This window comes from Ciconia boyciana, chromosome 4 (assembly GCF_034638445.1).
Source record: "Ciconia boyciana chromosome 4, ASM3463844v1, whole genome shotgun sequence".
NCBI lineage: Eukaryota > Metazoa > Chordata > Aves > Ciconiiformes > Ciconiidae > Ciconia > Ciconia boyciana.
The window spans coordinates 66220294-66245629 of record NC_132937.1 but is presented as its reverse complement, the minus strand read 5'-3'; the positions used below and the strand labels follow the sequence as shown (position 1 = coordinate 66245629).

General features: G+C 41.6%; 1 protein-coding gene across 1 annotated transcript in view; it reads right to left on the bottom strand.

Annotated features, from left to right (window-relative positions):
• The window catches only part of SYK (spleen associated tyrosine kinase), a 52934-nt gene extending 28079 nt beyond the window's left edge, over nt 1-24855 (bottom strand). Inside the window, exons 1-3 of the mRNA XM_072859073.1 lie at nt 24792-24855; nt 6526-6978; nt 4905-5065 (exon numbers count right to left, since the gene is read on the bottom strand). Of these exons, the coding sequence (XP_072715174.1) occupies nt 4905-5065; nt 6526-6939 (575 nt within the window). The 5' untranslated portion in view covers nt 6940-6978; nt 24792-24855. The remainder of the gene's footprint in view (nt 1-4904; nt 5066-6525; nt 6979-24791) is intronic.
• Between the last annotated feature and the right edge of the window lie 481 nt (nt 24856-25336).

The window sequence follows — 25336 nt, the reverse complement described above, 5'->3', positions numbered from 1 at the left end:
ATGAATATTGTTTATCTCCCTTCACCCTCAGAATTTGTGGTTCTTAACACATACAGAAGACCACATGTTCATATAACTGAAGTGGCCACTACCGATGACAAAATAAGAGGTGCCAAGACCTACACTTACACTTACTGGAGTTGTTTCCTCTGTGAAACTGCAGAGAAAACTAACATTTCTTATACTGCTAGTCTGTCATTGTTAGCAAATTATTAGTTTATTTTTAAACTGTTCCATACATGCATGCAGTTGCATAGATAATATTGAGAATATTACCAATAATATTATATATTATTAATATAAATATTATTACAATATTAATAACAGTATTAATGATATTAATAGTATTATCTATGATCACCTAGACAATATTGATCATCATATTCTACAATTATGCCCTCTACCAAGTGAAGTCCAATGAAAAACCAGAACTCTGGTAAGAACCTTCATCCTACACAGCATGCAAAGTAGTGTAAATGAAGCTAACAGGGGATTGAGACTTAAATAAAATTCCCTATTTTCAGTTGCTCTTCAGGTCATTTTAGAGATATCATATTTTCCTTCTATTCCACTGCTATAGTTTTTTCTCCAAATTTTGTGGCTAGCGTGGCAGTCTTTCATGAGTGTTCTTCCCAGAAGAGGTGGGCACTGCTTCCTATTTCATGTAATTTCATGACATTGTTTCTATATTTGTCTTTGAAAACAAACTCTATAGCATCCACATACATACTTATTTCACTGACTTTTCAGTCATGACAAAAGCTTTAAAAAGACCCTAGTAAAACACGCACAGTTAGCTCAGAACTTTTCCAGCAGCTTGGATGAGTCGCAGTGTTAGATACATGATGCTATTCACGACATTTTGAACTGCAATCAGGAAGCTTTTCAACTATTTCCATATTTATTAAATAAAAAACCCTCTAGATTTGATAATCTTGTAGTGCTGCAAAGCAGCGCTAAAAAAATCTAGGTGTTAGATGTGTATTCACAGAGACTGCTGTACTGGATTTTGTTTCAAGGTAGGTAGGTCAGAGAGTTAGCAGATTTCTGGTACAATGACGTTTTAGAGACCCTTGTAAAAGAATATACAGAATATCCATCCTCCTAAGATTTATTATTTTTTCTACAATAAACAAGATTATTTTTGTCATATACCAGCACCTACTTGTGGACTGGTTGAATAGCCTCAGAGTACCTCTTCTCATTGAAAATCTAGCTTCCCTCTATGTTCCCAGGCTCCAATTCCTACCTCAACAAGCAAACTTCTCTTAGACAATGAATGTTTCCAAGTTTTACCTTTCAGTCAGCTACCAGGCTTGAGTGTCCCAACCAATGTGAGAAAAACAGTCCCTGAGCAGCTACATTGACAAGCACAAATTCACAGTCTTCAGTCCATATATGTACAGAAGACTGACACATGCTGCTGCTGGGTAAGGAAAAAGTATGGGATGTCCATGCCTGAAATGTAAAACAACGCACCTCTCCAGCACTCCACAATTTTGCTGCTACTGTTTCAGTTAGCTAAGAAATGAGCGGTTTATTTCTCAACACCTGCTGAGCAAGCCCATGTTAGGCAAACCACTGCAGAAAATAGAAAACCTCTCTGAATTAGATAGTTCTTTTGTTATTTGCAATGTAGCCTCTAGGTCTACCAATCTGAGAGCTAGAAGAAAAATAACTGGTTTCTGATACAAATGAACAACACATTATTTCTCTTGCTGCTCTGGTTGCTGAATTATAGGGCAGATGAAGATCTCACCCTGTTTCTTCCCTGGGAGCATAAGAGTAAACAGCAGCTAAGTGGTTACTGAGCTCTAAACCTGCCAGATAGGCAGTCCGTGCAAGAACAATTAATGCATCAGAAAGCACTCTACAGGTGCAGAAGTAAACAGTGTTGTCCTTAATAAGAGGGACCGAAGCTCAACATACTACCAGTTACATTTTCATATTATTTAAGCTCCAGTGGCACTTCTCATGGTTTAAACAGAGCCTTAAAGTTAGCATTTTCCCCTCTATGGGTTTATCTACGTGATGTGAAAACAGCCACCTGAGTTCCAGCAGAACTATGCACCCACTGACATAACCAGTCCCACAGGAGAAGGCCTGACTGCTCCCTCCACAGCTCATCGAGCATGTCACTGCAAACAGCACCAGAAATGCCTCCTAGGCCATCTCTAAGGGAAACAGGAAAATGCCGGGGAAGTATTTCTATCTAAAGCTGTAGGAATGCTTACAGAAGATTGAAAAGAGACCAGGGCCTATTATAGTGAGTAAAAATGTCAAGTCTGCTAAAAAATTACACTCCCTCACTCCAAAGTCCATCCTTGTCGTTAAGAAATGTTAGCTAAGGGATCCATCTCTTTGAATAAAAATTAGCTTCCTTTTTTTTTCCCCAAAGAGAAGCACATTGACCACATAGAAACCAACGTGTGCAAGAGGTATACCGGAAAAGCTGCAAGTTTTAATACATGATCAACATTATGCCTCAGCTGATATAACATTGATTTGGTAAGATGTTAATACAGAAAGTAATAATTTTTTAGAAAAAACAGGTCATTAAAAGAAAGGATTGCTGCTTTGTTTCAGATTACATATGCACCTGCCCTTGTATCTAAAAAGTAAGAAAAAAACTAGCAAAGTCACAGGGCAATGAAAAGGAGAGGTGGTATGGTAATGCTGTGCTGGTAATCTACAACAGTGACTACGTTCATCAAACCGATTAAACTTCTCCTGTGCTATAGGAAGAAGCATTCAGAAAAGATGAATCTGTGATAAGGGAAGTCTTTGGCTCCACAAACTTTTGTAACAATTTTTTGTTACAGATGGCAACAAAAGCAACCGAGAAAATGACCCTTTAGGTGTGATCCCAAGAAACAGGGAGTACAAGGCTGAAAACGTAAAGACAAGATGGCGACTTGGGTGAGAGTGACCATGAAACAGAAAAAATTCAACGACTGAGGGAAGGAAAGAGATTTCAAGAAATGGGATGTCAGTACACTCAAAGTATTCGTAGGCAAGAGGAATTAACTCTACTGGAAATAAAGATTTAGAGGAGTTACTGGTTCACGACAATTAAGATTGAAACATGGAAACATATGAAGGTTGCATCTACATGAGCAATGAGTGTGGCACAATTACAGCAAATCAGTAAGGTGAAAGAGTTGGTACTGAAGAAGCATATCCATCCTGCACTCACTCCTGCGGTTTTACTTTGGACTAGCTTTAAAAAAATCAAAGGTAGTTGAGTGCTGAAGGAGACTATGTAGGTGGGCGATGAAAGTTCTCTCAGGAATTATACAGCTCTAAGTGATCCTTCCTTGGCCATGACCTTTAAGCTTCATTTTCTGTCATTATATAAATACTTCCATTGGGGAGTGGGGGGAAAACGAAAAATTGTTCATGAAAAATTGCTCAGTGAAACATTGATTTTTTTCAACTGAGGATTTTCCAAAATAAAAACTTTTTTGTTATAAGATTTTGACTGGCTCTAATCCTCACAAGGTGATGGCTGTTAGTCACTATACTAAATGACACATTTACACTCAGAAAACAAAAGATCATGAGGTCGAGTAAACGCAAACAGCAGCAGATACAAAATGGCGTTATCAAGGTAAAGGCAATTCCTTCTGTTGCTTAACTGCAAAACAAAGCACCACCACTGCCCCCGGGAAAACTGACAGTTATAGATCCCAATGGTTAACATAGGCAGTTTGTCTGTATATTTACCGCTTTGGTAAGTCAGTGTATGGGGCGCAGGTGGCCAGGCTTTGGCAGTGGGGCTGCAGGGGCTCTGTGAGGAGGCCAGGGGCTGCCCTGGGCCGGTCACAACTGGTTCCAGCTGGCCCCAATGGACAACCCTGCAGGGCACCACCAAGCCCCTCAGCCGTGTATGTGGGGCCTTCGCCTCCATGAAAACATCCTTAAGAAAGGGCAGAAAAACGCCTGGTAGGTGGTGGCAGAGAGAAAAAAACAAACACAAACCAGAAGCAGCAGCGCAAACACCAAGGGCAGAGGAGGAGGCGGGGAGTAGGCGCTCCAGGCGCCGGAGCAGAGTCCCCTGCAGCCCGTGGAGAGGCCGCGGTGGAGCAGGTATCCACACTGCAGCCCTCCAAGAAGCTGGATATTTCCTGAAGAATATTTCCTGTGGAGAGCCTACCTTGCATCAGGGAACAGTGTGAGGAGGAAGGAGCGGCAGACAGAAGCTGTTCCAGACTGACCGCAGCCCCTGTCCCCCACCCATCCTCCGCCGCGCTGCTTTGTGGGGAGAGGGGTTAGTGTGAAGGAGTGAAGTTGAGCCTGTGAAAACTGGGAGTGTGGGGCTGTGAGAGGAAGGTGGTTTTTCTACTTTTTTGTCTTTGTTTCTTACTGTCCAACTCAATTTTAATTGACAATAAATTAAATTACTTTTCCCCAAGTGGAGTCTGTTTTGCCCGTGAGAGTTAAGTGGTACATGATCTCCCTGTCTTCACCTTGACTCACGAGCTTTACCATCCTGTTTTCTTCCCCTCTTCTGTTGGTGAGGGGTAGTGTGACAGCAGCTTGGTGGGCCAAGGTTAAGCTACCACAGCCACTTAGTACTGCTTATCAGTTATAAAACAAAGTTCAATGAATTTTTCTTGGTATTGAGTTTCTCTGATGCTCCCTTTAGAATTACACCTAGTATTTGATTAAAAAACAATGACCCACGCTTTTGCTGTACTTTCCCATCTTTAGTTAAGTGGAAACCTAATCTTGGAGACACTTGCTTAGTACAGGAATGATTATGTCATGTATATCATGCTGGACTGGGCTCTGTCACAGTGAATGAGCCACCTTTTAGGGCATACTCTCATCTGAGATTCACTCAAGGGAACTGTGTAGTAACACTGGTGGCAAACAGCAATACCACAGAAAAAAGCACTCACAGAAATTTCCCATTGTTTCTTGACCCAATGAGGATACGGTGTTCTGACTCTTCCCGAGAGATCCTCCCGTGGAACCACGGCATCCTCTCATGGGCTGTAGTGGCAATCAACTTCTCCAGCTGAGGCTTTTGACTAATGATAGCTTGCTCAAGAGCATGCCCCTAGAGAGTGGTAAAAACACAGTGGGACAGTCAAACTGCCTTCTGCAATAAAAACATGACAGGTAGACTCCCAGTATTGGATGGCTCTTGGGACATCCAAAATCTGCACGTATTTGTTGTATGTGAACAAAAGATCTGGCTGCTATAAAGACATGAAAACAGAAACCAACATATGGTAACCGAAACATCAGAAAGCTGGGATTCTTCCTTTACCTCTGAGAAACAGAAGGAAAAATAACCAGTAAATTAACCTGTTAATATATCACTATATCAACTGAAAATTATGTCATATTTTTATGCTAATGAGACATAGCTAAATATACTTTGTGTCACTCTGAGATGTCATAACATACCTCCATATTACATACCCTATGGCAGTTTACTGAAATAAACTGAACACGCTTTGCAGCATGTCTATGTTGAAGACACCAATGCAAATTTCCCAAAAGCAGACAGGACAGTCCCAATTTTAGAGTGAACTATGTTAATATTTTAGGTATAACCCTGACACTTCTAAACCCATCTACAACCTATCACTTCTAAATTTGGCCTAGAATCTGAGGGCAAAAACCCCTAGTTTCATCAGTTTTAAACTTGAGTTCATCAACATCCTTCTAGATTGGGCTTGGACTCATCAGAAAAAAACTAGAAGCCTCAGCACTTGTAGTAAATGTAGTATAAGTTTCTGGCTTTTCCAATTTGGGCATTGCTCCACATATTTTACAGAGCAGAACACACAGGGTTACTTGCTAGTACCAAAAGAGATGAAAAACCTAGCGTAAGTCCATGAATTCATAATGGCAACTCATGGCATCCCAAGGTGAAATAATATTCCTCTTGCAGCCTCCTACAGTAGTATTTCCATGTTAAGACTGGCTTCTTCAGTCATTCTAAGGAAAAAGTCCTGCCTGTCTTCCTCAGTGTGGAACATTCCTGCTTGACACATGCAGTACCAAAGACATATAGGCAGTGCTCTTGGATAAGAAACCAAGTTCTGTTTTGGACATAATCTAAATAAGCATCACAGAAACAAGGCCAGCTAAGAGGGGGGGATGTAAAACAAGTCACCATGTCGCCATGCCTGCCTGCACATCCATCCATAAAAATTCAGAATCAAAAGCAATCAAACAAACCATTTCTGTATCTTGTTCACCACTTCTATTAATTTTTGGTGCATATGGAAATCTGATGATTCAAGTTAGTGCAGTGGTAGATAAGGCTATGCTAGCCCAAGACATCATAAAAGTCCTAAGTTTTGTAAAATCTCAGGAAAACTACACTTATGGCCAAGTTACTGCATGTATTGGGGGGAAAAAAACCCCACTGTTCAAAACTCAAACAGCTATCATTCCATTATGAAAAAATACTACATAGCAGCAGCAACGGCTGGAAACAAACACTGTAATCTCTTTTTGTCCTAACTCAAAGACCACTTCATGGCAAAATCAGCCTGGATTTACCTGCAAATTCCAAGTTTGTTTGACATACTCTCTGATGAGGTTCTCTTTTAAATCTTCAAAGGGTCCTGTTTTGGGTTCAACGCCTGGTGGTCGGTTGAAAGGTTTTCTCAGTAGACAGATAAGGCCGTCTGCTTCCTCTGAGTGATAGTTAATGAGTTCAGCAGGACTGGCATGCGACTTGCCTCCTGCTATAGCATATGAGCCACTCAGCTCCCTCTCAATTGTATAATGATGAACCTTCCTTCCATGGGCCAAGGATAAGGCAAAGCCCCCCAGGTAATTCCGGCTTTGGCGGAGCAAGTATAGTCCGTCACTCACTCCTCCTTGCATCAGATACTCCTCAGCTTCTTCACGTGTAATATTGCCAAAGAAATATGGCAAATGGTTAGCAGGGTTTGCCATGTTGGAAGCCATGTTTTTGCTTTTCCAAATAGCAAACTTGGTATTCTATATCTGAAAAACAAAGACAGAGACATGAGTATCAGTTGAAAGAAAAGAGGATAAACCAGTAACATGGCAGTTCACATGTGGCATGTCGGTAATACATTTTTTAAAAGATTCTGGGACAAAGATCATATTTTTATCTTGTTAGGAGTTGTCTTTCTAAAACCCAATATAAAGTTTTCCCCTGTTGTATAGTAATATAAAAGTTTCCTATAACTGCACAAGTTTCCTTTAACTCTTTCCCTCTCTGCTCTTTTGCCTAGCCATATAGAGGTCCTGACATTTTCACTTGCCTGAATGCCTCTATCCATCCTTTTGTACTGGCCTTGAGGTGTTTCCCAATAAAAGGAAATAACTAGGTAAGAAAGATTCCGTGAGAACAGTTATTCATTCCAGTTTTGCGCCATTATAATTTTGCTTATAAGAGTAGCTTATGCCAGTATGTGGGGTCAGCCCACATACTGGACAAAAATCCTATATTAGCATATGGACAAAAGTCCTATATTAAAATAGTTAACATTCCTCTCCACAGAGATTTACCCCTGGTTTTTTAATGGTAAAAACAAACAAACAAACAAACAAACAAACAAACAAAAGTGATATTTGTGTCTTTTTGAACAGTTTTCATTTCAAACAGCTTATATTGAAATAATACAAGGCACACTACCACAAAAACACAGAAGAGAATCAAGTTCAGCATCTCTGAAGAATAATAGTGAATATAACATAAATGGCTTCAATTCTTTTATTCTTAATTTAACAATAAGAATAATTGCATATATTTTATATATATATCTTAATTGTATATGAGTTTATATTATTATGAATATTAATATATGATATATTTTAAACAAATAAGCACAAGGACTCTATGGAACTCTAGCTACAGGAATACTGTTCTTCTTGTGTCCTGTCTTCCCCGAGTTATCCCAGCCTCTAACCTACATTGTCAGCAGAGAAATTTATTTTCATTAAACCCCACAGCAGATTTACACTGCCTGGACAGCTAAGTATTGTGCTGGAATTACTTTTGTCTCTTTCAAGTTATTGGAGAGGAAACATCCGAATGCAAAAGCTGAATTTGGTTTATTATTCATATTAGTGACATTTAAATGACTATCTAATGGATACTGGGAGGAATACCTCAGCTACCTGCTGATAACATTTAAGCGGATAGGAAGTGAATATATAAAAGTGACACCAATGAGACCTGTATTCTTGCAAGAGTATTTGCAAGCTCTTTTTTGTCAGATGAAGTGGTCCACAACTGCAATTACTTATGTAATTGCAAGTTCACCAGCCAAGTCATTAATTGTTTCCTGCAACATTACGAGCTTTTCATACACTTTCTCCTCCAAATGCTTCCCCAATCCAATCACTGTTTAATCAGTACTGGCCACAGACTGTTACATCTACAGTTTATGGGGCATAAGAAGGAAGGAACTCCATTTAGGAACAGTTCAACATCTTCTTTCAGTCTAGAAAGAAAAGAAAAATCCCACTAAGTATTATTACCTGTTCATGTGTAAAATGACTTCATCATCTGAAAAATTACTTTCAGAGAACACATGAAACGCTGAATAAAACTAGCAGTATGTGCTTATGTTTGTATCATTTGTGTGTGTTAGATTAAACTTTTCCTTAGGAAAAGTTTCTTCCTGACTTCATTGCCAAAAGTTTTATTTCCTTGTCTTTTATGTTCAGTTGTGACAACCTGATACTGAAATACTCTCGAGTATACAAAATAGGTGACAGCCTCTGTTATCTGTAGTGTATTATGCAGATTTTAGACTAACTAGGCAACACTACAAGTATATAAAAGGAAAAACACTGTTGTTTCTTTGTATTTACAAGATCACTGCACATCTTGTATTATTTTTTTCCAATGTATATATACTAAGTAAAATGTATATATACTGAATATGAAAACCATGAATGTTAACCTACAGAATACTCTTATCTGTTTTATTCAGGTTACCACAGCTCTCTTTTCCCACGTTCCATTACCTTGGCTAGAAGTGGACAAAAGGATCAGAAGTTCAGTTCCTATTTCTATTGCTGTGCAGGATATAGCAGTACAAATGTGCCCTTCACAGTTAAACGAAGGACACAATTTCAGGGAACCCAGGCAGCAGTCTGTGGAATCAGCACTAAATAATTCAGGATGTATGTGAACGGGGTTAATAGACCTTGGCTTGCAGCTGGCCAAAGCGTGCAACTGAGTTACATGAGCACAGGTAGAGAGGACTTTATGGAAGACCATGCAAGAAGGGAGGGTCCATAGTGCAAACCTGCAACTGAGGAACAGGCGTCTTAACGTAGGGCCTTTTGGCACATGGTGCTTCAGGCTGACACCTTCCCCGGCAGTTCTGCAGCAGGCAGAGCTCTGGTGTGCCTACTGCTTAGCTCAGATATGGCCAATCAGTAGACCATAGCTGATCTGCTGTCTCTTGTGCTTGGGCCAGGAAACAGCAGAGAAATACCTATGCTGCTCTGTGAATATGTGAAGAAGAGGGGAGAGGGGGAAGGGCAAGGAACACACAAGTTACATGAACAACGCTCACACAGTATAGAAAACTAGACAGGACACAGTCAGGACAAATCACATGTTGTGCAGATCTTCTGGTCTTCTCCCACTTTCCCAAAGAAGAGAGATGTCAAAGCTGCAGAGCTACTGCAGCACTACAAAACAGAGCTGTGTGCAGCATGTTATTTATTACTTTTGTGGTTTGCAACGAAAGCTTACTGGTTTAAGGTTACTGGTTTAAGATCACATACTGTGGTCAAGTTAATCTTTCTCACATTTTTCTTGACAAAATTTCCCTCTACTTTCCCATTTAAATACCTCAGTTCTGAGAATTCATGTTCTTAACCCAAATGATCTACTAATATATCTTCTGTTTATTAATTGCAAAAGAAAGCTGTAACTGAAGAGACAGAAGAAGGCAGTCCTCAGTAAGTGACCACCAAACATTGATTCTGCATAAAATACGATGAAAAATTACAATTTTGACTATACCAGATGAAGACAAAGACAGCTTTCCTTAAACAGAATGCATTATTTCAGTAACATAATGCAGGGCCAGAGGATTGTAATCAATACCACAAGGTCCAGTTGGAGGCCAGTTAATAGTGGTGTAACTCAGGGTCAGTACTGGGGCCAATACTTCATTAAGGAGGTGGACAGTGGGAAGAGTGCACCCTCAGCAAGTTCACAGACAATACAAAATAGGAAGTAGTGGCTGAAGAATTGGGCTGAGAGGAATTTAATGAAGTTCAACAAGGGGAAACATCCTGCGGAGAAGACTTTCCCCTTTGGGGTGTCTGCCCTCCTGGCTGGGCAGCCGTCGGGGGCAGCCCCGACACCCCTGTAATGTCGCTGGGGAGGGGCTGTGACAGCCCCTGACCTTGCTGCTTTTCAGTGCTTCTCTGCCCGTGCATTTTGTCCAGGGCTCCTGGGGCTGCACATGCAAGGTGTGCAGGCTCCATCAGCACCTTTGGCTTGCTCCACCAGCTTTGGCGTGGCAGAGAGCAGCAGCTGTGGGCGCTGAGCAAAGGCAGCCCCTTCTAGGGCTCCTCTCCCCCCTGCCCGGCTGCGCAGTGCTGCGGGGCCTGTCAGTGCCCATCCCAGGACCGTGGGTGCAGCGAGAACGCTAGGGACGTTGGCAGTGGTGAAGACTCCCAGCAAGTTCTTCTGTCTTCCCTGACCACCTCCTGCAGGTACCCTGTGCTAACATGGTGGTGTCTGGAGGAGAGCACGGCGACTCAGGGGTCTTGGATGTACCAGCTCTTCCCCCAAAGTCTGCCAACAGCTTGCCAGAGCCCACCCCAGGCATCTCACCCATCCTGGCTTGAGCACTGGGGAGGTGTGGAGGAGATCGGGGCTTCCCCTCCTGCTCTCCCTCCCTCCCTCCCTGCAGCCCATCTCCAAAGGGGTGCGGGGATAGGGGCATATCCCAGCCTGGTCCCACATCTCTGCCCTGCCCCAGGGCTGCAACAACTGCCCACCAGAGAGCCTTCAGGAGGCCCTTGACTTCCCTCTCCCACAGCCTTCTGGGGCTTCCTTGGCTTTTCTACTCATAGCACCAGACAAACTCCAGCACTTCACATGTCTCTCTGGGCAGGACATGGCATTGGGCACCAAGGAACCCATGGGGGAGAGCGGCTCTGCTGCAAGGGACAGCGGCACAAGCCAGCTGTCCCCGGCAGGGCTGGTGTCAGTCTCTTCCCAAGTGTGATAGGATGAGAGGAGATGACCTCAAGTTGCGCCAGGGGAGGTTTAGATTGGATATTAGGAAATTTTACTTCACTGAAAGGGTTGTCAAGCATTGGAACAGGCTGCCCAGGGAAGTGCTTGAGTCACCGTTCCTGGAGATACTTAAAAGATGTGTAGATGTGGCGCTTAGGGACACGGTTTCATGGTGGACTTGGTAGTGTTAGGTTTACCGTTGGACTCGATGATCTTAAGGGTCTTTTCCAACCTAAATGTTTCTAGGATTCTATGATTCTATTAATCTGAAAGTCGTTACAAATATGGAGGCTTTGTATGCTCTAGTTCCTGTTTCCTTCATTCCTGCTTACTTGTTTCCCTCAGACACCCCATGTCACCATGTCATTCTTTTTTACTCCACTCCGCACCACAGATACTGCTGGTTAGGAGATGAACATACATCATCCCACCTCTGGCGAAGTGCTCCTTGAAGGCAGGCTCCAAGTCTTCAGTCTCACTTTTGGGAAGGGTGGAAGAAAACAGATTTGCTGCTAAGTTTTCAGTAAGGAAAGAGCTTAAATCATGTTCTACCACAATTAAAACAAAAGAACAATTGCTATAATTTCTGTTCTGTGTGAATCTTTGTGGTCCTCACCAGCAGGGACATGGAGGGCACAGCTGCAGAATGTTATTTCTGAGACTGCAGGAGGTGTCCATTGGCATATTGGTAGGGATGTTAGCCTGGACACGGACACATTGGATGCATGGATGGATGAATGATCCACACTGGCTCTTCACCAGTACTGTACAGCTAATTTGGAGAAAAGGCCAAAATAATCCCATATGATTATGATGCCAAGAATGGTACTGCAATGCAGTATCTGCTCAAAATACCTCAGTAATGTCGTAGCAAACAAAATTCAAACAGAAAAATGCCACCACACTCTTTATCTGTGGGAATTTATTTTCATGGAAGTATTTCATGGAAGTTGCTTTTCTCCGTACCTTTTGTTTCAGACTTAAAAAAACGTTAGGACCTTCATGTCTAAAAAGGATAAAGAACTTTATGCATGAAATTAAGAGCTAATAAAAAAAAACGAGGTGGGGGTTGGAGTGGGAGGGGAAACTCTCATTTCCTGGCTACAAAAGATCCTGATGCAATGGCTACTGAAATTAAAATTCACTTTGACTTTAATCAAAGTCACAGAAGTTCAACTCTCAAATAAATAAGAAGGCCTGCTATAAAAAGTTTATAAAATAGAGAGAGGATTTCTCAATCATCACTGAAAGAACAGCAGCAGGATCCTTATGATCTCTTAGATTTCATAAGCGATTTATTTATAACTGTTTCAGACAACAAAGGCATGCTTTACTTTTGCAAAACAGGTTAATGTTGATGGATTTCAAGCAAGGTTTCTCCACCATGTCTAACATATGAAGAATATTCAGTGTGTAGCAACATTAGGAAATGTTTGGACTGATGTTGTGTCCCATGGACATGCAAGGAGCCAAATATACACACAAAATATTAGATAATGGTTAAAAACTTCTTATCTGTTTTGCAATAATTTCTGAGTTTGAGATGGACGTTCTCTTTGGTTGCACTTTCAAAATCTTGCCTTCCTTTTGTGAGTTCAGTACCCTTCTAGGATCAGTAATAGAGTAGAAGAAAATGTATTTGGATTCATACTTTTCTCCTCCTCTAAATTCCTCTAGGGGACAAATCATGCTGAGCTTGTCAAGCACAGTTACAAATGTGAGGCTGTAAGATGGAGACTAAGTCCCCAAAGGGCTGAATGTAAGGCTTTACCCTTGAGAGGGCTGAAGGAAGTGCGGCTGGTTACCTGAGAGATGCACTTGAGCATAACAGTAAAAGAGGGTCTGAAGTGCAACTCTCCCCATAGCCATTAAATTTGACTTTTAAGGGAGCTACAAATGCAAGCAAATATCACGGTTATCCTACATGAAAGAAAAAAATATTATGCAAATACGTAGGAAAATTAGGTACCCACTTCCCCTCAGGTAGCTTCCTCATCAATGTTGCAGACAGTGGGTACTCCAGACAACGCAAGAGTTTAGTATCTCACACATTTCATGCATGCAGGGAAGCGGAACATTCTTACAGAGGAGCAAAACTCAGGAAAACTCACCTGGAAAGCGTTAGAAAGAATCTGTGCTGACCATACTGCTACCCTTAGCTTGCTTCTCTTTCACCTTTTATATTTAGACAAGGATAAAGGTAGAATAATTGTTTTATTGAAACACTTGCATAGCAGTGAGCATACTGTTACTGAGGTATTGATCTCCACTCTAACATAAAAAATCATTAATAGCAGTATGAATCTTTCTACAAAGACCAAACAGGAATGTGGAAGGAGACTTAGGGACAGTTGATTGATTAGTTTACTTGTCCAGCTATTTAATGAGTAAAAGGACTGAAGTGTGACAAAAGATCAAAAGCCATGTAGTGGTGAAACAGTGTTCTGAATAAGCTCTTTATTTGAACAAAATTATTTTTTTCCCTTCCCTTGTTTTTCGAAGTAGTATTCTGTGAGCAATGTACAAAAGTAAAGAAGTAAAGTTAGATCAAGTATCTTTTGCATGCAAAAGGCATAAGGAAGGCTCACTAGACAGTGCAGAATGATGAAAATATGCTGACTGAAACAATTTGTTCTAGCACAGGATGATATTTTAAGCACCCGACTCTAACTTCAGCAGTTCTCTGGTCATACACAGAAAAAAAAAAAAATATTAGAACAATGTGAGTATGCATTTTTTCTAATATTCTTGCTTAATTGTGATTCTTGGAATCAACATGTGTCCCTCTGTGAACAGCACGATTTTTCATTCTAAGATTCTTTTCTGTATTTCCACCTTATGTAACACACCTAAAAGCTGAAAGGAATTAAGCATGAATAGAATTAGAAATATACATTTGATGGTGACTTCACATAGTCTATTAAGTATTTTGGTACTTTCAGGGTTTAGTATAATCTTAATGGTATACTCCAAACTGATGTAAATTCTGACATAATTACCATCAAGGTATTACAAATCCATTGTTATTGCCTCACATTTAAAGCAGATATTTACATTTTTATAGTATTTTAACAAATAAAATGCATTTAAACAATTGTTCTATTCTCTTTTCTTCACCTTTAAAATCACCTTCCAGTCTGTCTAGGCAGCTGAATGGTGGTCTTAATTTGATTCATCAGATTATCTTTAAATGTCTTCTTTACCTCCCTGCATAAACATGAAGATTTAATTTCTATCCAGACCTTAGGAGAGGAATTTTTAGGAGAAAATTATGCAGAGATAAAGGAAGAACACAGTAAATGTTTAAAAGTAAATCGTTAGAGAAGGAAATGAAAGAGAATACCATTTTCTTAAGTCGTTCAAACAAACTAGAGTTTGATTGGGACACTAGGGTGAACTTTCTGAGCTACCGAAAAAAATCTAAAATCTTACTTAATTCAGCTGGTAACACCGATGATTTTTACAACTTTTGTAGACAGTGACATCTCCAAACAATGTCACATTCATCATACTGAAAGAGACGTGCGTAGTACTGTCTCAAAGGGAAAAGTGACATACATGGGATCACCAACATCTTTCTTCCAGTACGCTGATCTACCTCAGGGAAGTGTCCTGACTGTGTACTGCTGCCCCAGCGCCCATCTCAGCCTCCACCCACTGCGTCTCTAACCAGCTTACAGCCTGCAGCAATCTTTCCGTCACTTATGCTTGGGCCTCCTTCTCCATGTGTTTTCTCCAGCTTCTCCATGAGAAGTTTTCCTCATGCAATCAAATGCCCACCTCTGAGCTCTGCATCCTTTTACTGACGATCTAAGCATTATGCTTCAACATTTTTTTCCCTGCACTTCAGACTCTAAAACATGCCTTCCTTCATCTCCACAGGCTTTCCTGTTGTTCCACACACACTCCTCGGCAATGCTGACATACACAAAGCATATCGGTTAGTTTTTAAGCAAATTTCACTTTTACTATTTCTCCAACATTGGTCTCTCTACTCAGCACTTTTATCAGACATGCCCGTTTTGGGTGCCAAGTTCCATATTTTACTTTGTAGCAGTTCAGTTTCAGAAGCATTTTCTTTCTTTTAGCTATTTCTGATTTCTTGCAATGCTTTTAGGATAACTACAGCGTTCCTGCTAGGGTTTTTAAACACTGAGATGTATTCTTTAACAGAACTGTAGCTTAATTAAAGTCTATCTGGGAACAAATAGGGAATGTGGTAGCTTTGGGCCCAGAAGACTTTTCTGCTGTGGAGTTCACAGCCTGGATCTAGGATCACCATCAGTGACCTGTGGGATTGTCCAATCTGTGGCAGGTTTTGTGTGTTCTCGTGATTATGAAAGTTAGTGGCCTTGCTAGCACCTTTCTCAGCTTAAGAGAAAACAATGTTTGCCCTTGTTCATGTAAATCGTCATCATTTTGGCCACATTAGAACAAAAAACTGCCTGCTGAACAGGTGGTATTGGTGCTTTATCTACTAGGTTTAGGGAAACCACCATTTATCTCACCTCTTGTATCAAAGAGTTATTCATTGAAAGAACTGAAAAAAAATCACAAACATACCTAGAATTATTATTCGCTTCAAAAAATTGTGATTTTAGAAATATTTTTCTTTGGATTTGCTTTCCAGAGTCATTTTTATCTATACTGAAGACGATTAGTTTTTATCTCCACTGAAACATGCCAGAAATGCCCTCATTTATTCTAAATTGCATCTGACATTCTGATATCATCAGACTACTCCAGGCACTCTAGCTATTGAAATATTTCCTGAGGAAATACTACTTGACTTGGCAACACTATTGCTGCCCTATTATAAGGCAAACAGATGCTTAGAAAAAGCACCACAGCTTTCGTATGTTATTCAGGGGTTTCCTATATAAGCTTCTGTACTGAGGTCACAGAGGGGCATTGATGACTAAAAATATATTCTTCACTGATGCTAGGAATCTATTGTCTCTCTTCCACAACACCTTCCTTTTGGGACTCTCCTGACTTTGGTAACCTTTTCACATGTCATAGTTTTCCTCTAAAAAGGTTTTTTGGCTTTGATCTTTTAAAAAGCTCAGGATGGTACTGGGCAAAACAAAAAAAGCCAGGCATTTATGAATTAGAATTATTCTTTCCCTGGTGGTAGAAACCCTAAGATTTTCACATATATTTAAGAAAAACAGAAAAAAAAAGAAAAAAAAAAGGTTTGGGTTTTCTTTTCCCTTTAGAAAAAGAAAAAGAAAAAAAAACAAACCCACCAACACAAAAATATCAACACTTCCTTCCACATCCTTGCCATGCTCTACTACTCATTCCCTTGCCTCCTTTTCCAGGGAACTCTTACACTGTCACAAATGCAACCATTTCCTCTGGCTAAAGATGTCCCTTGTCAAAGCAAGCGTTTCTGCCTTAAAACAGATGGCATCGTTTGTATGGAAGCCTGCTCCCTTTCGAGCAAAGTACCTTACTGTGATCGGTACCCATTAAACCACCATACAAAAAGTGGAAGCATTGGGGGTGAGCTAACATCCAAAGGAAAGCATTCAAGATACTCCAGGCAGACCTTTCTCTAATCTCCCATTTTCCCGCTCCGACAAGGTGTGAACAAACTTCTTTGGGCACAGACAGACCTTCACCAACACCAGCTGTGGGCTCTGCAGTGACTATGGAAGAGCACAGGGATAACTGTTTCTTCCCAATGCTGACCAAAAAAAGCCTGGGTTGGGGCGCAGTTACAAAAGTCTTTCTCAGGGAGCCCAAAACTACCTCTGAATACTTCAGGAATGACTGAGTTGAGTTATATAATATATAAAGTTCCTCTCTGGTTTTGTTTCAAGTTTAGTGCCTTTCCAGTAAAAAGTAAAACTCCTCTATGTACCACAGAGGCTACTACGGCTGCACAGAGTGAGCTGTGAAATGAACTCATAAAGTCAGTGAAAACATGTGAAGAGCAAAACAAAAATACTATCAGCCTACTTGCAAGGAGAACTACTAAAAAGAGATGGAACTGCCTACCCAATGGCCTGGATATTTTCAGGTTCAAAGATACAGTGACATTAAGTATGTCAGCATACCCCGTTTCCAGGTGGAATAGATTCTTATTTTTACAGAAGACTTTTTACAGAGACGGCTATGACAAAACTGTTATGGACAAGATAGCACAGTAAAACCAAGACACATCAAACTATCACTACACTTTTACTCCAAAACACTTCACTCCAAAATCTCTTTTTCAAGGTTCACTAAGGTCAATTGTTTTTCACAACTCAGAAGTTGCCAGAAGAAGCAGATCTACCAGAACGTTGTACCAACAACCATGTTGAATCAAAATGTTCCTCATTTTCCAGGAAGGCAAAACCTGGAGTATCTGCTCAATTTCCCAACACACATAAAAAGAGAAAACTGCAGCCCTGAGCACAGAGCTGGTGATACTGTGGTTTTTTATTACCATGAGAACTGAGAAAGACTGGCTTCATTCAGGAGGATCAGGTCCCAAGTGTGGATACATGTACAATCCATACATAACTTTGTTTTTCAATCCTTGTGGTATTTTTAGCAAAATCTCTGGTAAACAAGACATCTCTCAGAACTAAAGCATCATCAGTTCTAGAAGGAAGTCACTACTATCAAACAGAAGATGGAAGAAAACTAATACCTCTTTCTTGAAAATAAAAGATATTGCAGCAGAAATTGAACATTATTATAGCAGTCTCAAAGTCTGAAAGCCATCACAGGACTAAAACAAAATGCCACATGTTTAATTCAAAATTTGGGATAAACATCACTCTGGTTTTACCAGTGGGCAGACCCAAAAGATATGTTTGCTTTTTGGTTCCAGTAAGTATCTTCATTTAACTTTTTTTTAACTAGTTGTTTAGTTGTCGCAGACTGACATTTCCAAAGCTATTATGAGGGTATGAACTCCCCTTCTTTGTGCAGCTCTGTCTGTCGCTACTTAGTTCCCAGTCTACAGGCTACAAATGTAGATAACGATCTCAGTTTCTCAGCCGTGAATATTAACAATTGCGTATTGTTAAGTGAACAACAAACCAAGAACATTTGGATCCCATCATACTTCATTAATTTCTCTGAAATGTATTGCTCTCTCTCTAGGATCGCTAAAACCTGTTGCTGAATGGATGCCTCAACGGACTGGCCTCATTGTGAGTTACGGTGGCAAAATTAGGCAGGTTCCTCTTTCAGACCAAGGTTATCTGTCATCTGAAACAGTCTGCAGTATCTTGCTTTATATAAAGTAGAAAAATTACTGCAGGAACAAAAATAACTTGCTTTTCATACTCCTAGAATAGGCAGGTTTCCACAAAACTGATCAAGACTCCTCAGTGCCACTTTCTAGAGTTTATAAAAACTGTGCCATGTTACTTTATTCTTTGAAAAGCTCCTGGTAGGAGGATATAGCAAGGTTAATGTTCTGCTATAGAGGCACTGTAACTGACACTGGCTCATCTCCTGCTGGCAATTACACTCAGAAAGTTTACACCCACAGAGGTATGGAAGAAAGGGCAAGCATTTTTATTTTATTTTTTTGAAAGGAAGATGTGATACCAGCTCACACAGCCAGACTGCCAACATTAAGGATCAGTTTCTTAAAATCTGTGTAATAGTTTTCTAATTAAGAACCAGATCAAAGGAAAGCTTCTCTCCAAAAATAGTATCCTCCAGCAGTGGAGCCAGCTCTTCCTGACTAGTTTTTGTGAGGACACATACATCAGAAAGGCAGACTGCATAGCAAAAAAGCTCCTCATACCAATTAGCGCATCAGTGAATCAGCGGCCCAGAAAAGACTTAAGTCTGCGTCCTCTCCCCATACCACTCTGTATCCTCAGAACAAGCAGCACAGCTAAAGCTTACTTCTCATTGCTATAAAGAGTGGATCAAACAGTCTCTTGGGCAGGAATCCCTTTAAGCCAGCAAATGACCATTTGGATTAACTGTAACCTCACCTCTCACATAAAACATTAGAATGTTCCAGAATAGCTGCCCAGAGAGAGGCATGAGCCTTCTCCCCCCGTCCCGCAGAGGAAGCCTATCTGAAGCACCTGGACCAGTGAAATACTCTTGACAAGGCCCGTTTATCACTCTGGGCAGAGAGAGGATGCACCTGGCCCCTGCACGTTCTGCGCCAACAGGCAATATTTCCCTAGTTCTTGCATGACAAACTGCCAGGCTGGAAAAAAATAGCTCATAGTCAGGCTTCTTTTCTCATGTTGTGCCGTGCTCTGCACAGCATCAATGGTTACATTGCTAAATGGCCCAATGGTAATTGTCGCTACAGATAGTTGCTACACTAGGATACCAAAAAGCTGCCTCTGATGAAACATGTCCCTTGGGAATCAGACGCAAATGGATTTCATGCTAGCAACATCACTCCTTCAACACACCACTGCTTCCAAGTGAATACAGCCCTGCATCCTTTGCAGGAAGCAGGCTCCAGTGGGTTTGAGTTCACTCTTCCCTTACCAGATTTTTTCCTGCACTTCTGTGCGTAGGAGTACCTGCAGACCAGATCTTTGTTACATCCACTGGATGAAGACTGTCACACGGTCGTTCAGCTCACTTGAGGCAGCATGAGATTTCTTACCAATTGCACATGATAACTGAGGACGGAATAGTCACTCAAAGCCTCCCGCAATGCCCACTTGCGTTCTGGAAGTGCATGACCAGAACTCTTCAGAGCAGCTCTCTTCCTCTTGGTACTCATTTTAAATAAGTAATCATTCTCAGAAACTTGCAAGGTAGTCCACTGATTCAAAAGATAACTAAACCCATTATCTGATTTACTAAAATAATCCTTACTTAAACAACCTGCTTGCTTTACTAACTTTTCAGCAAAATACTGTGCAATTCATACATATTCTTTGAAATGCTGCAGCAAAATCTAAAACTTTATGTCAAAGATTACTACATTGATGCTTCTTCCTTTACTTACATTCCCCGTATTTCAGATATTGGAGATTTTCACCTTACCAAAATCTTAGTTTTGTTTTTTGCATCGAGTGAACTTGTTTTCTTGATTCAAGTTATCAAATTTGGGCTGAGTTTCCCAGAGTAGGAATTTATCCATAAACAACTGCTTAGTTGCTTACTAGCTTCCTTTTCTATGTTGTCTCCAAAGAAAATGATGACAAGGATTTTTCAGTTTAAGTTTTCCTGTAACATATTTTAAAAGAGGTTGGGGAGGGGGCCAAATTGTCTTTATAGCAGGTTTCTAACTTCAGTTTTCAAATCTAGATTAAGAAATCAACTTTTCAGGCAACCCTACAAAAAATCAAGAAACCGAGTTTCTAAAAAAACATTAAGACATTCTTTTAAACTGAGCTTAATTCTTCTGAAATTTGTAGAGCCAATTTTGATATCAGCACTAGAATTTTTAAAAGCAGAACTACACACTCAGTGGTCAGCAGTGGCGCACATTTTAACATTTTAGCTCTAGCATCCCACAGATGCTCTCAGTTACACAGGTTTTAGCTAAGAGACAGTACACCGGCTTCTACATGTTTTAGAGGCTGTGGTCTCTAAAGTTTTGTGTTTTTTTTCCTTTTCTCACTTACTTCATTATTTTATCCAAACCGGGGGAAAAAAATAAGAGAAAGACTATCCAAAAGGGTAGGGGCAGGCTGTGGCTGATGAATTTGATGATGACTCCTAGTCCTTTTACTCATTTTACTGAATCTGTTGCTTAAGATAAGGATTTTTAAGTATTAAAAAAAAAGGCTCTGTTTTTTTAACTTTATGATGTTAATATATTTAGGCAATTTCGTGCCCATTTCCTTGGTACATATTCTACTCTAACACTTCCTGCCTGTGTTTTCTCTAGCTACCTCCAACCACAGCTGTGATTCCTGCCAATTTCAACTCCATCCCCAGCCTAGGAGTTGCCTCATGGATTTACATGGCTGGATTTACATAACACAGTGCCACAAATCCTACTTCTTTACAAAAGCTTTTAGCACCTCTACTGAGTGTCAGTGCTGAAACATTCCTTGCATTGCCTCCTCTCATTTTGAAAGGAAGAGAAGTTGTTGGATATACCGTTGGACCTATTGTCCATTCAGGACACCTGGCATTCCATACCTGTTCTGGAAAATACTGTCCCAAAGCAAATTAGGACAAAGCTGGAGAAATTACAGGGTACTCCTAGCTGGTCAAACTAATACATTCCAACATCAGCTAGTTACAAACAGAGTGATAGTGAAACTGCACAAACTAACTGTGTCATACTCCTGTACACTGGTTATTTAGATTCTAATATTTGTTAATTTTTCATTAGTTGCTCTGTTACTTGGTACAAAGGGAAGGCTTGCGGCATTTTGCATACACTGAAGTCCCCTTAGAACATTAGGATGCCTGCGAGTTCAAAAATATTTTTCCCCTTTCTTTCCTTTTTACAACAACCATGTTTAAAGAAGTGGCCATTTAGTCATTGTATGTAGAGGGACAGGAAGTTATGACCTAATTTTAACTTTGGAATGTAAAGACAAACTACAAAATTTTATTTTATTTGTTCAAGGCAGGTGATATTTTGTGTCAAACTTTATGAATATTTATCAATTATCCTTTCCTACAGCAAATCCTGGAATTGTTTTTTTTGATGCAGGAACATACAGGCTCCTTCACACTTCTTGCACTTGCAATGCTGATGTTTCCCCATCACCCCCACAAGCAATGCAGAAGTCAGTGGCAAAAGGTTTTCTTCTGCTTAACTGGATGCCTCCACATTACCCTGTGTCATGAATTTAAAAGCTAGACAACACCAACTACGTAACCTTGCTGCTGAAACCTTAAATTAAAGGAGGAAAATTATTTTTACTATGCTCAAAATAAATATTACTAATTGTGTAGTTACTACCCTCTACTGCATACAACAATAGGGAATGATCCTGCAAAGACCAGGGCTTCTTTTTCTCACAAGAGTGATCAAAGGGCTTAAATTAAACTGCAGAGTTTCTCTGTAAAAGTGGTGCAAATATTAGGAATGTTTCTCTGGACAAGCATTTCTAGAAATGCCAGCTGAGACATAAAGTGAGTTACCATTACCCCCAAGATTTTCTTCTTTTTTCAAATGCAAGCAAAACTACTGTTCGAGTGGATTACAAAACTGCTTCCCCGTAACAAAATGCTATTTTTTTCCCTAAATTATAAATTAAGAAGCTGATCCTGCAAATCCTTGCAAGGTGAGAAGTCTTCATTCTTATGACTGAACCTTACTACTCAACTCACAAACTCCTGCAAGACCATCTTCAGCTTTTAAACAGGCACTTGAATGATACAAGTACTCTTGCCCCAGTGGAGTAACTCTGTTAAGCACATGTTCACTTTTAAGTAAAAAAGAAGTAATTTTAAATAGCTGATTGGAACGATCTTTCTGTAACTATTACTCACATTCGAAGGTAAGCGTTGTATTCCTTGTAATCATGATATAAAAACAGACCAGTTCCCCCTTTCAGCTGTGTTACTCTGGAACTAAACACATGCAACTGAAAGCAGATTCTGGCACAGCCTGTCTAACGTGCACACAACAGATCTCGAGGCACTGATCCAAGAGTCTATAAAGCCGGAAAAAAGATAACTACCTAGTGTCTTCAGTGGATTCAGATGCAAACACAGTTTCTTATGTTCATGATATTCAAACGAGCAATGACAACAGACTCACTGCTTTCTGCTAAATACTGCACATTGGAAAAGCATTAGGAAGGAAAAAAGAAGTGTAATCTGCAAAAAATAATTATAATTATGAGACCATGCCCTCTGAACACAACATACATTTCAGAAGTGTCTTCTCCCACTTGCAGTGCCTCTGGCATAACAGATCCAAAAGAAAGGATGGGAGACTGAGGAAATGCCCCTACATAATTTTTTTTTGGTCATCAGCATCTTCAAAGGTGCTTAAATCCAGCTTATAATTTTACCATCAGTCTTCAAAACTGTTATTTTGTGCTCAACATAACCCGCCAGCTGCTTCTAAAAATAAATTTCAGTTTTTGTCTTCCTGCAACTTCAGATCAAATTCTGCTCTTGTATCAGAACCACAACAACATGCGAATGAGAGAGCTGCACAGTTCAACTTTGCTTTGACAGACTGTTAATATTTTTTAACAGAAGCAAAACCGGAACACTTCAACCGTATTTCTCTTGGGATTTTGCAGTTATTCCAAGTGAATGTGAAAACCAAAGCAATTATTTACTTTTATCTATTTCAGCCATTTTTGAGCATCCTAACTGATCCCAAACCCTTTAGTTCAAATTATTTTGTCTTCACCACACTATAATCTTTCTCCCCCACAGGATAACTGTCAGAATATAAAGAACATTCAGACTTCCTTATTTGTCTGTTTATCGCTCAATGCTCAACAGAGGGATGAAAAAAAAAAAAAAAAAAAAAAAAAAGAAGTCACAGTTCCTCTAAGTGGACTGCCTCAATGTACTCTACGCTGCTACAGTTTATGGCCTCCAAGCCTGTAAAAATACACAGCCTTGCATGCTGATACTAGCTCTGTACCGGATGGCTGTGCCCATGGATTAGGCTGCAGATTCAACCCGAGGGCTCAGGAGATCCAAGCTTCTGTGGATAAAAAGAGCACGAAAAAAGTCTAACAGAAAAGAACATTAAAAAAAAAAAAATCCCTTAAAAGGAATAATTTTGTTTTAAAATGGAAGTACTTTACAACATATCATGTAATTTGGCCAGACTGGGACGCCACTTGCCACTCTTCTACTGGAGTCAGTGGCACCTAACAAAAGTATTGCTCAACTTTGTCCAAAACAACATCGCTGCAAACTAATCTGGGCAACTACAACACAAAGTTTATGCAGTACAGTGCTAAAGAAGAAAACTGAATAATGCTGGCAAAGCACATGAAGAGCAATGACTCTGGCATCAGGCTGGTAGCATTCAACTACTTCCAGCACTGCTAGTAGTACGCTACAGTTGTTTTCTTGGAAACAAAATAGGGAAGTTTGGTAAGAAAGAGACACATTTTTAAAGCCATTTTGTCAGGCGTCAAATCTTTGACATATTATGCACCATTCAGACAGCAGCCCCACACTTTGCTTTGTTAAAACCCACCACCACAATAGCGTATGAAGATACAATTAGATCTGGTTTTTTGTGTTTAAGTTCTAGATTTAAGTTCCTCAATCGCTGGGCCAGTGGCATTTATTTTCAGAAACACGGTAACACAGGAAGGTTGCAGGCTCGCTTTCCAGCTGGTGCCGTTTTCAGCCGGCCGCTCCCGCCCCGACACGAGTGCGGCCGCTGCGCTCTGGCTCCCCGCGACGCGCCCGCTTCCCAGCGGCACCTCGCCCTTCCCTCCCCTCAACTCCTGCCGCCCGCGTTGCCGTGACCCCGGGGGCCGGCCGGCTCTGCCTTCTGCCCGTCCCCCCGCACTCCCCGACAGCCGCGGACCCCGCGGGAGCCGGCAGCAGCGCCGCCCGCTCCACCGGCCCCGGCCCCGGCCCCGGCCCCAGCGCCGCCCAGCGCAGCGCTCGCGGGGAAGGGGCGGTGGCGGCGGGCGAGCCGCCGGCGCGGCCCCGATGCTGGCGGCCCAGCGCCGCTACTCACCGCTCCCCGCGGGTCGCTCGGCCCCGCGCCGCCGCTTCCTCCCGCCACCGGCGGCTCCTGCCGCTGCCGCCGCTGCCGCCGCCGCCGCCGCCGCCGCCGCCGCCGCCGCCGCCGGGAGAGAGCCGGCAGGGAGGCAGCCCTCGGGCGCGCGGCTCCGCCGAGCCTTGCCGGGCCGGGCCGGTTCGGGGTACGGCCGGGAGCGGGGCTGGACCCGCGCTGAGCGCCGCGGGTGCCGCCGCTTCCTCGTTTTCTCTCGCAACCGCGGCCACTTCCTCAACGGGGTGTCGGCGCGCACTCCCTCCTCCTCAGCGGGCGCAGCCGCCGTGCCCCCGGCCCCCCTTTCGGGCGGCAGCCCCGGCGGGAGGGCGCCCGGCCCCGGCGGCGTGGCGCGGACCGCTGCAGCCTCCCGGCCCCTCCGGCATTGCTGCTCCCGGGGCGAGGAAGAGTACGTCTCCTTCGGACGCCGCGGCATGGGGCTGCTCGGGACCCTGTGATGTGGGTCCCCTTGGTGCCGCGTGATGTGGCTGTCTTTTGGGACCCCGTGA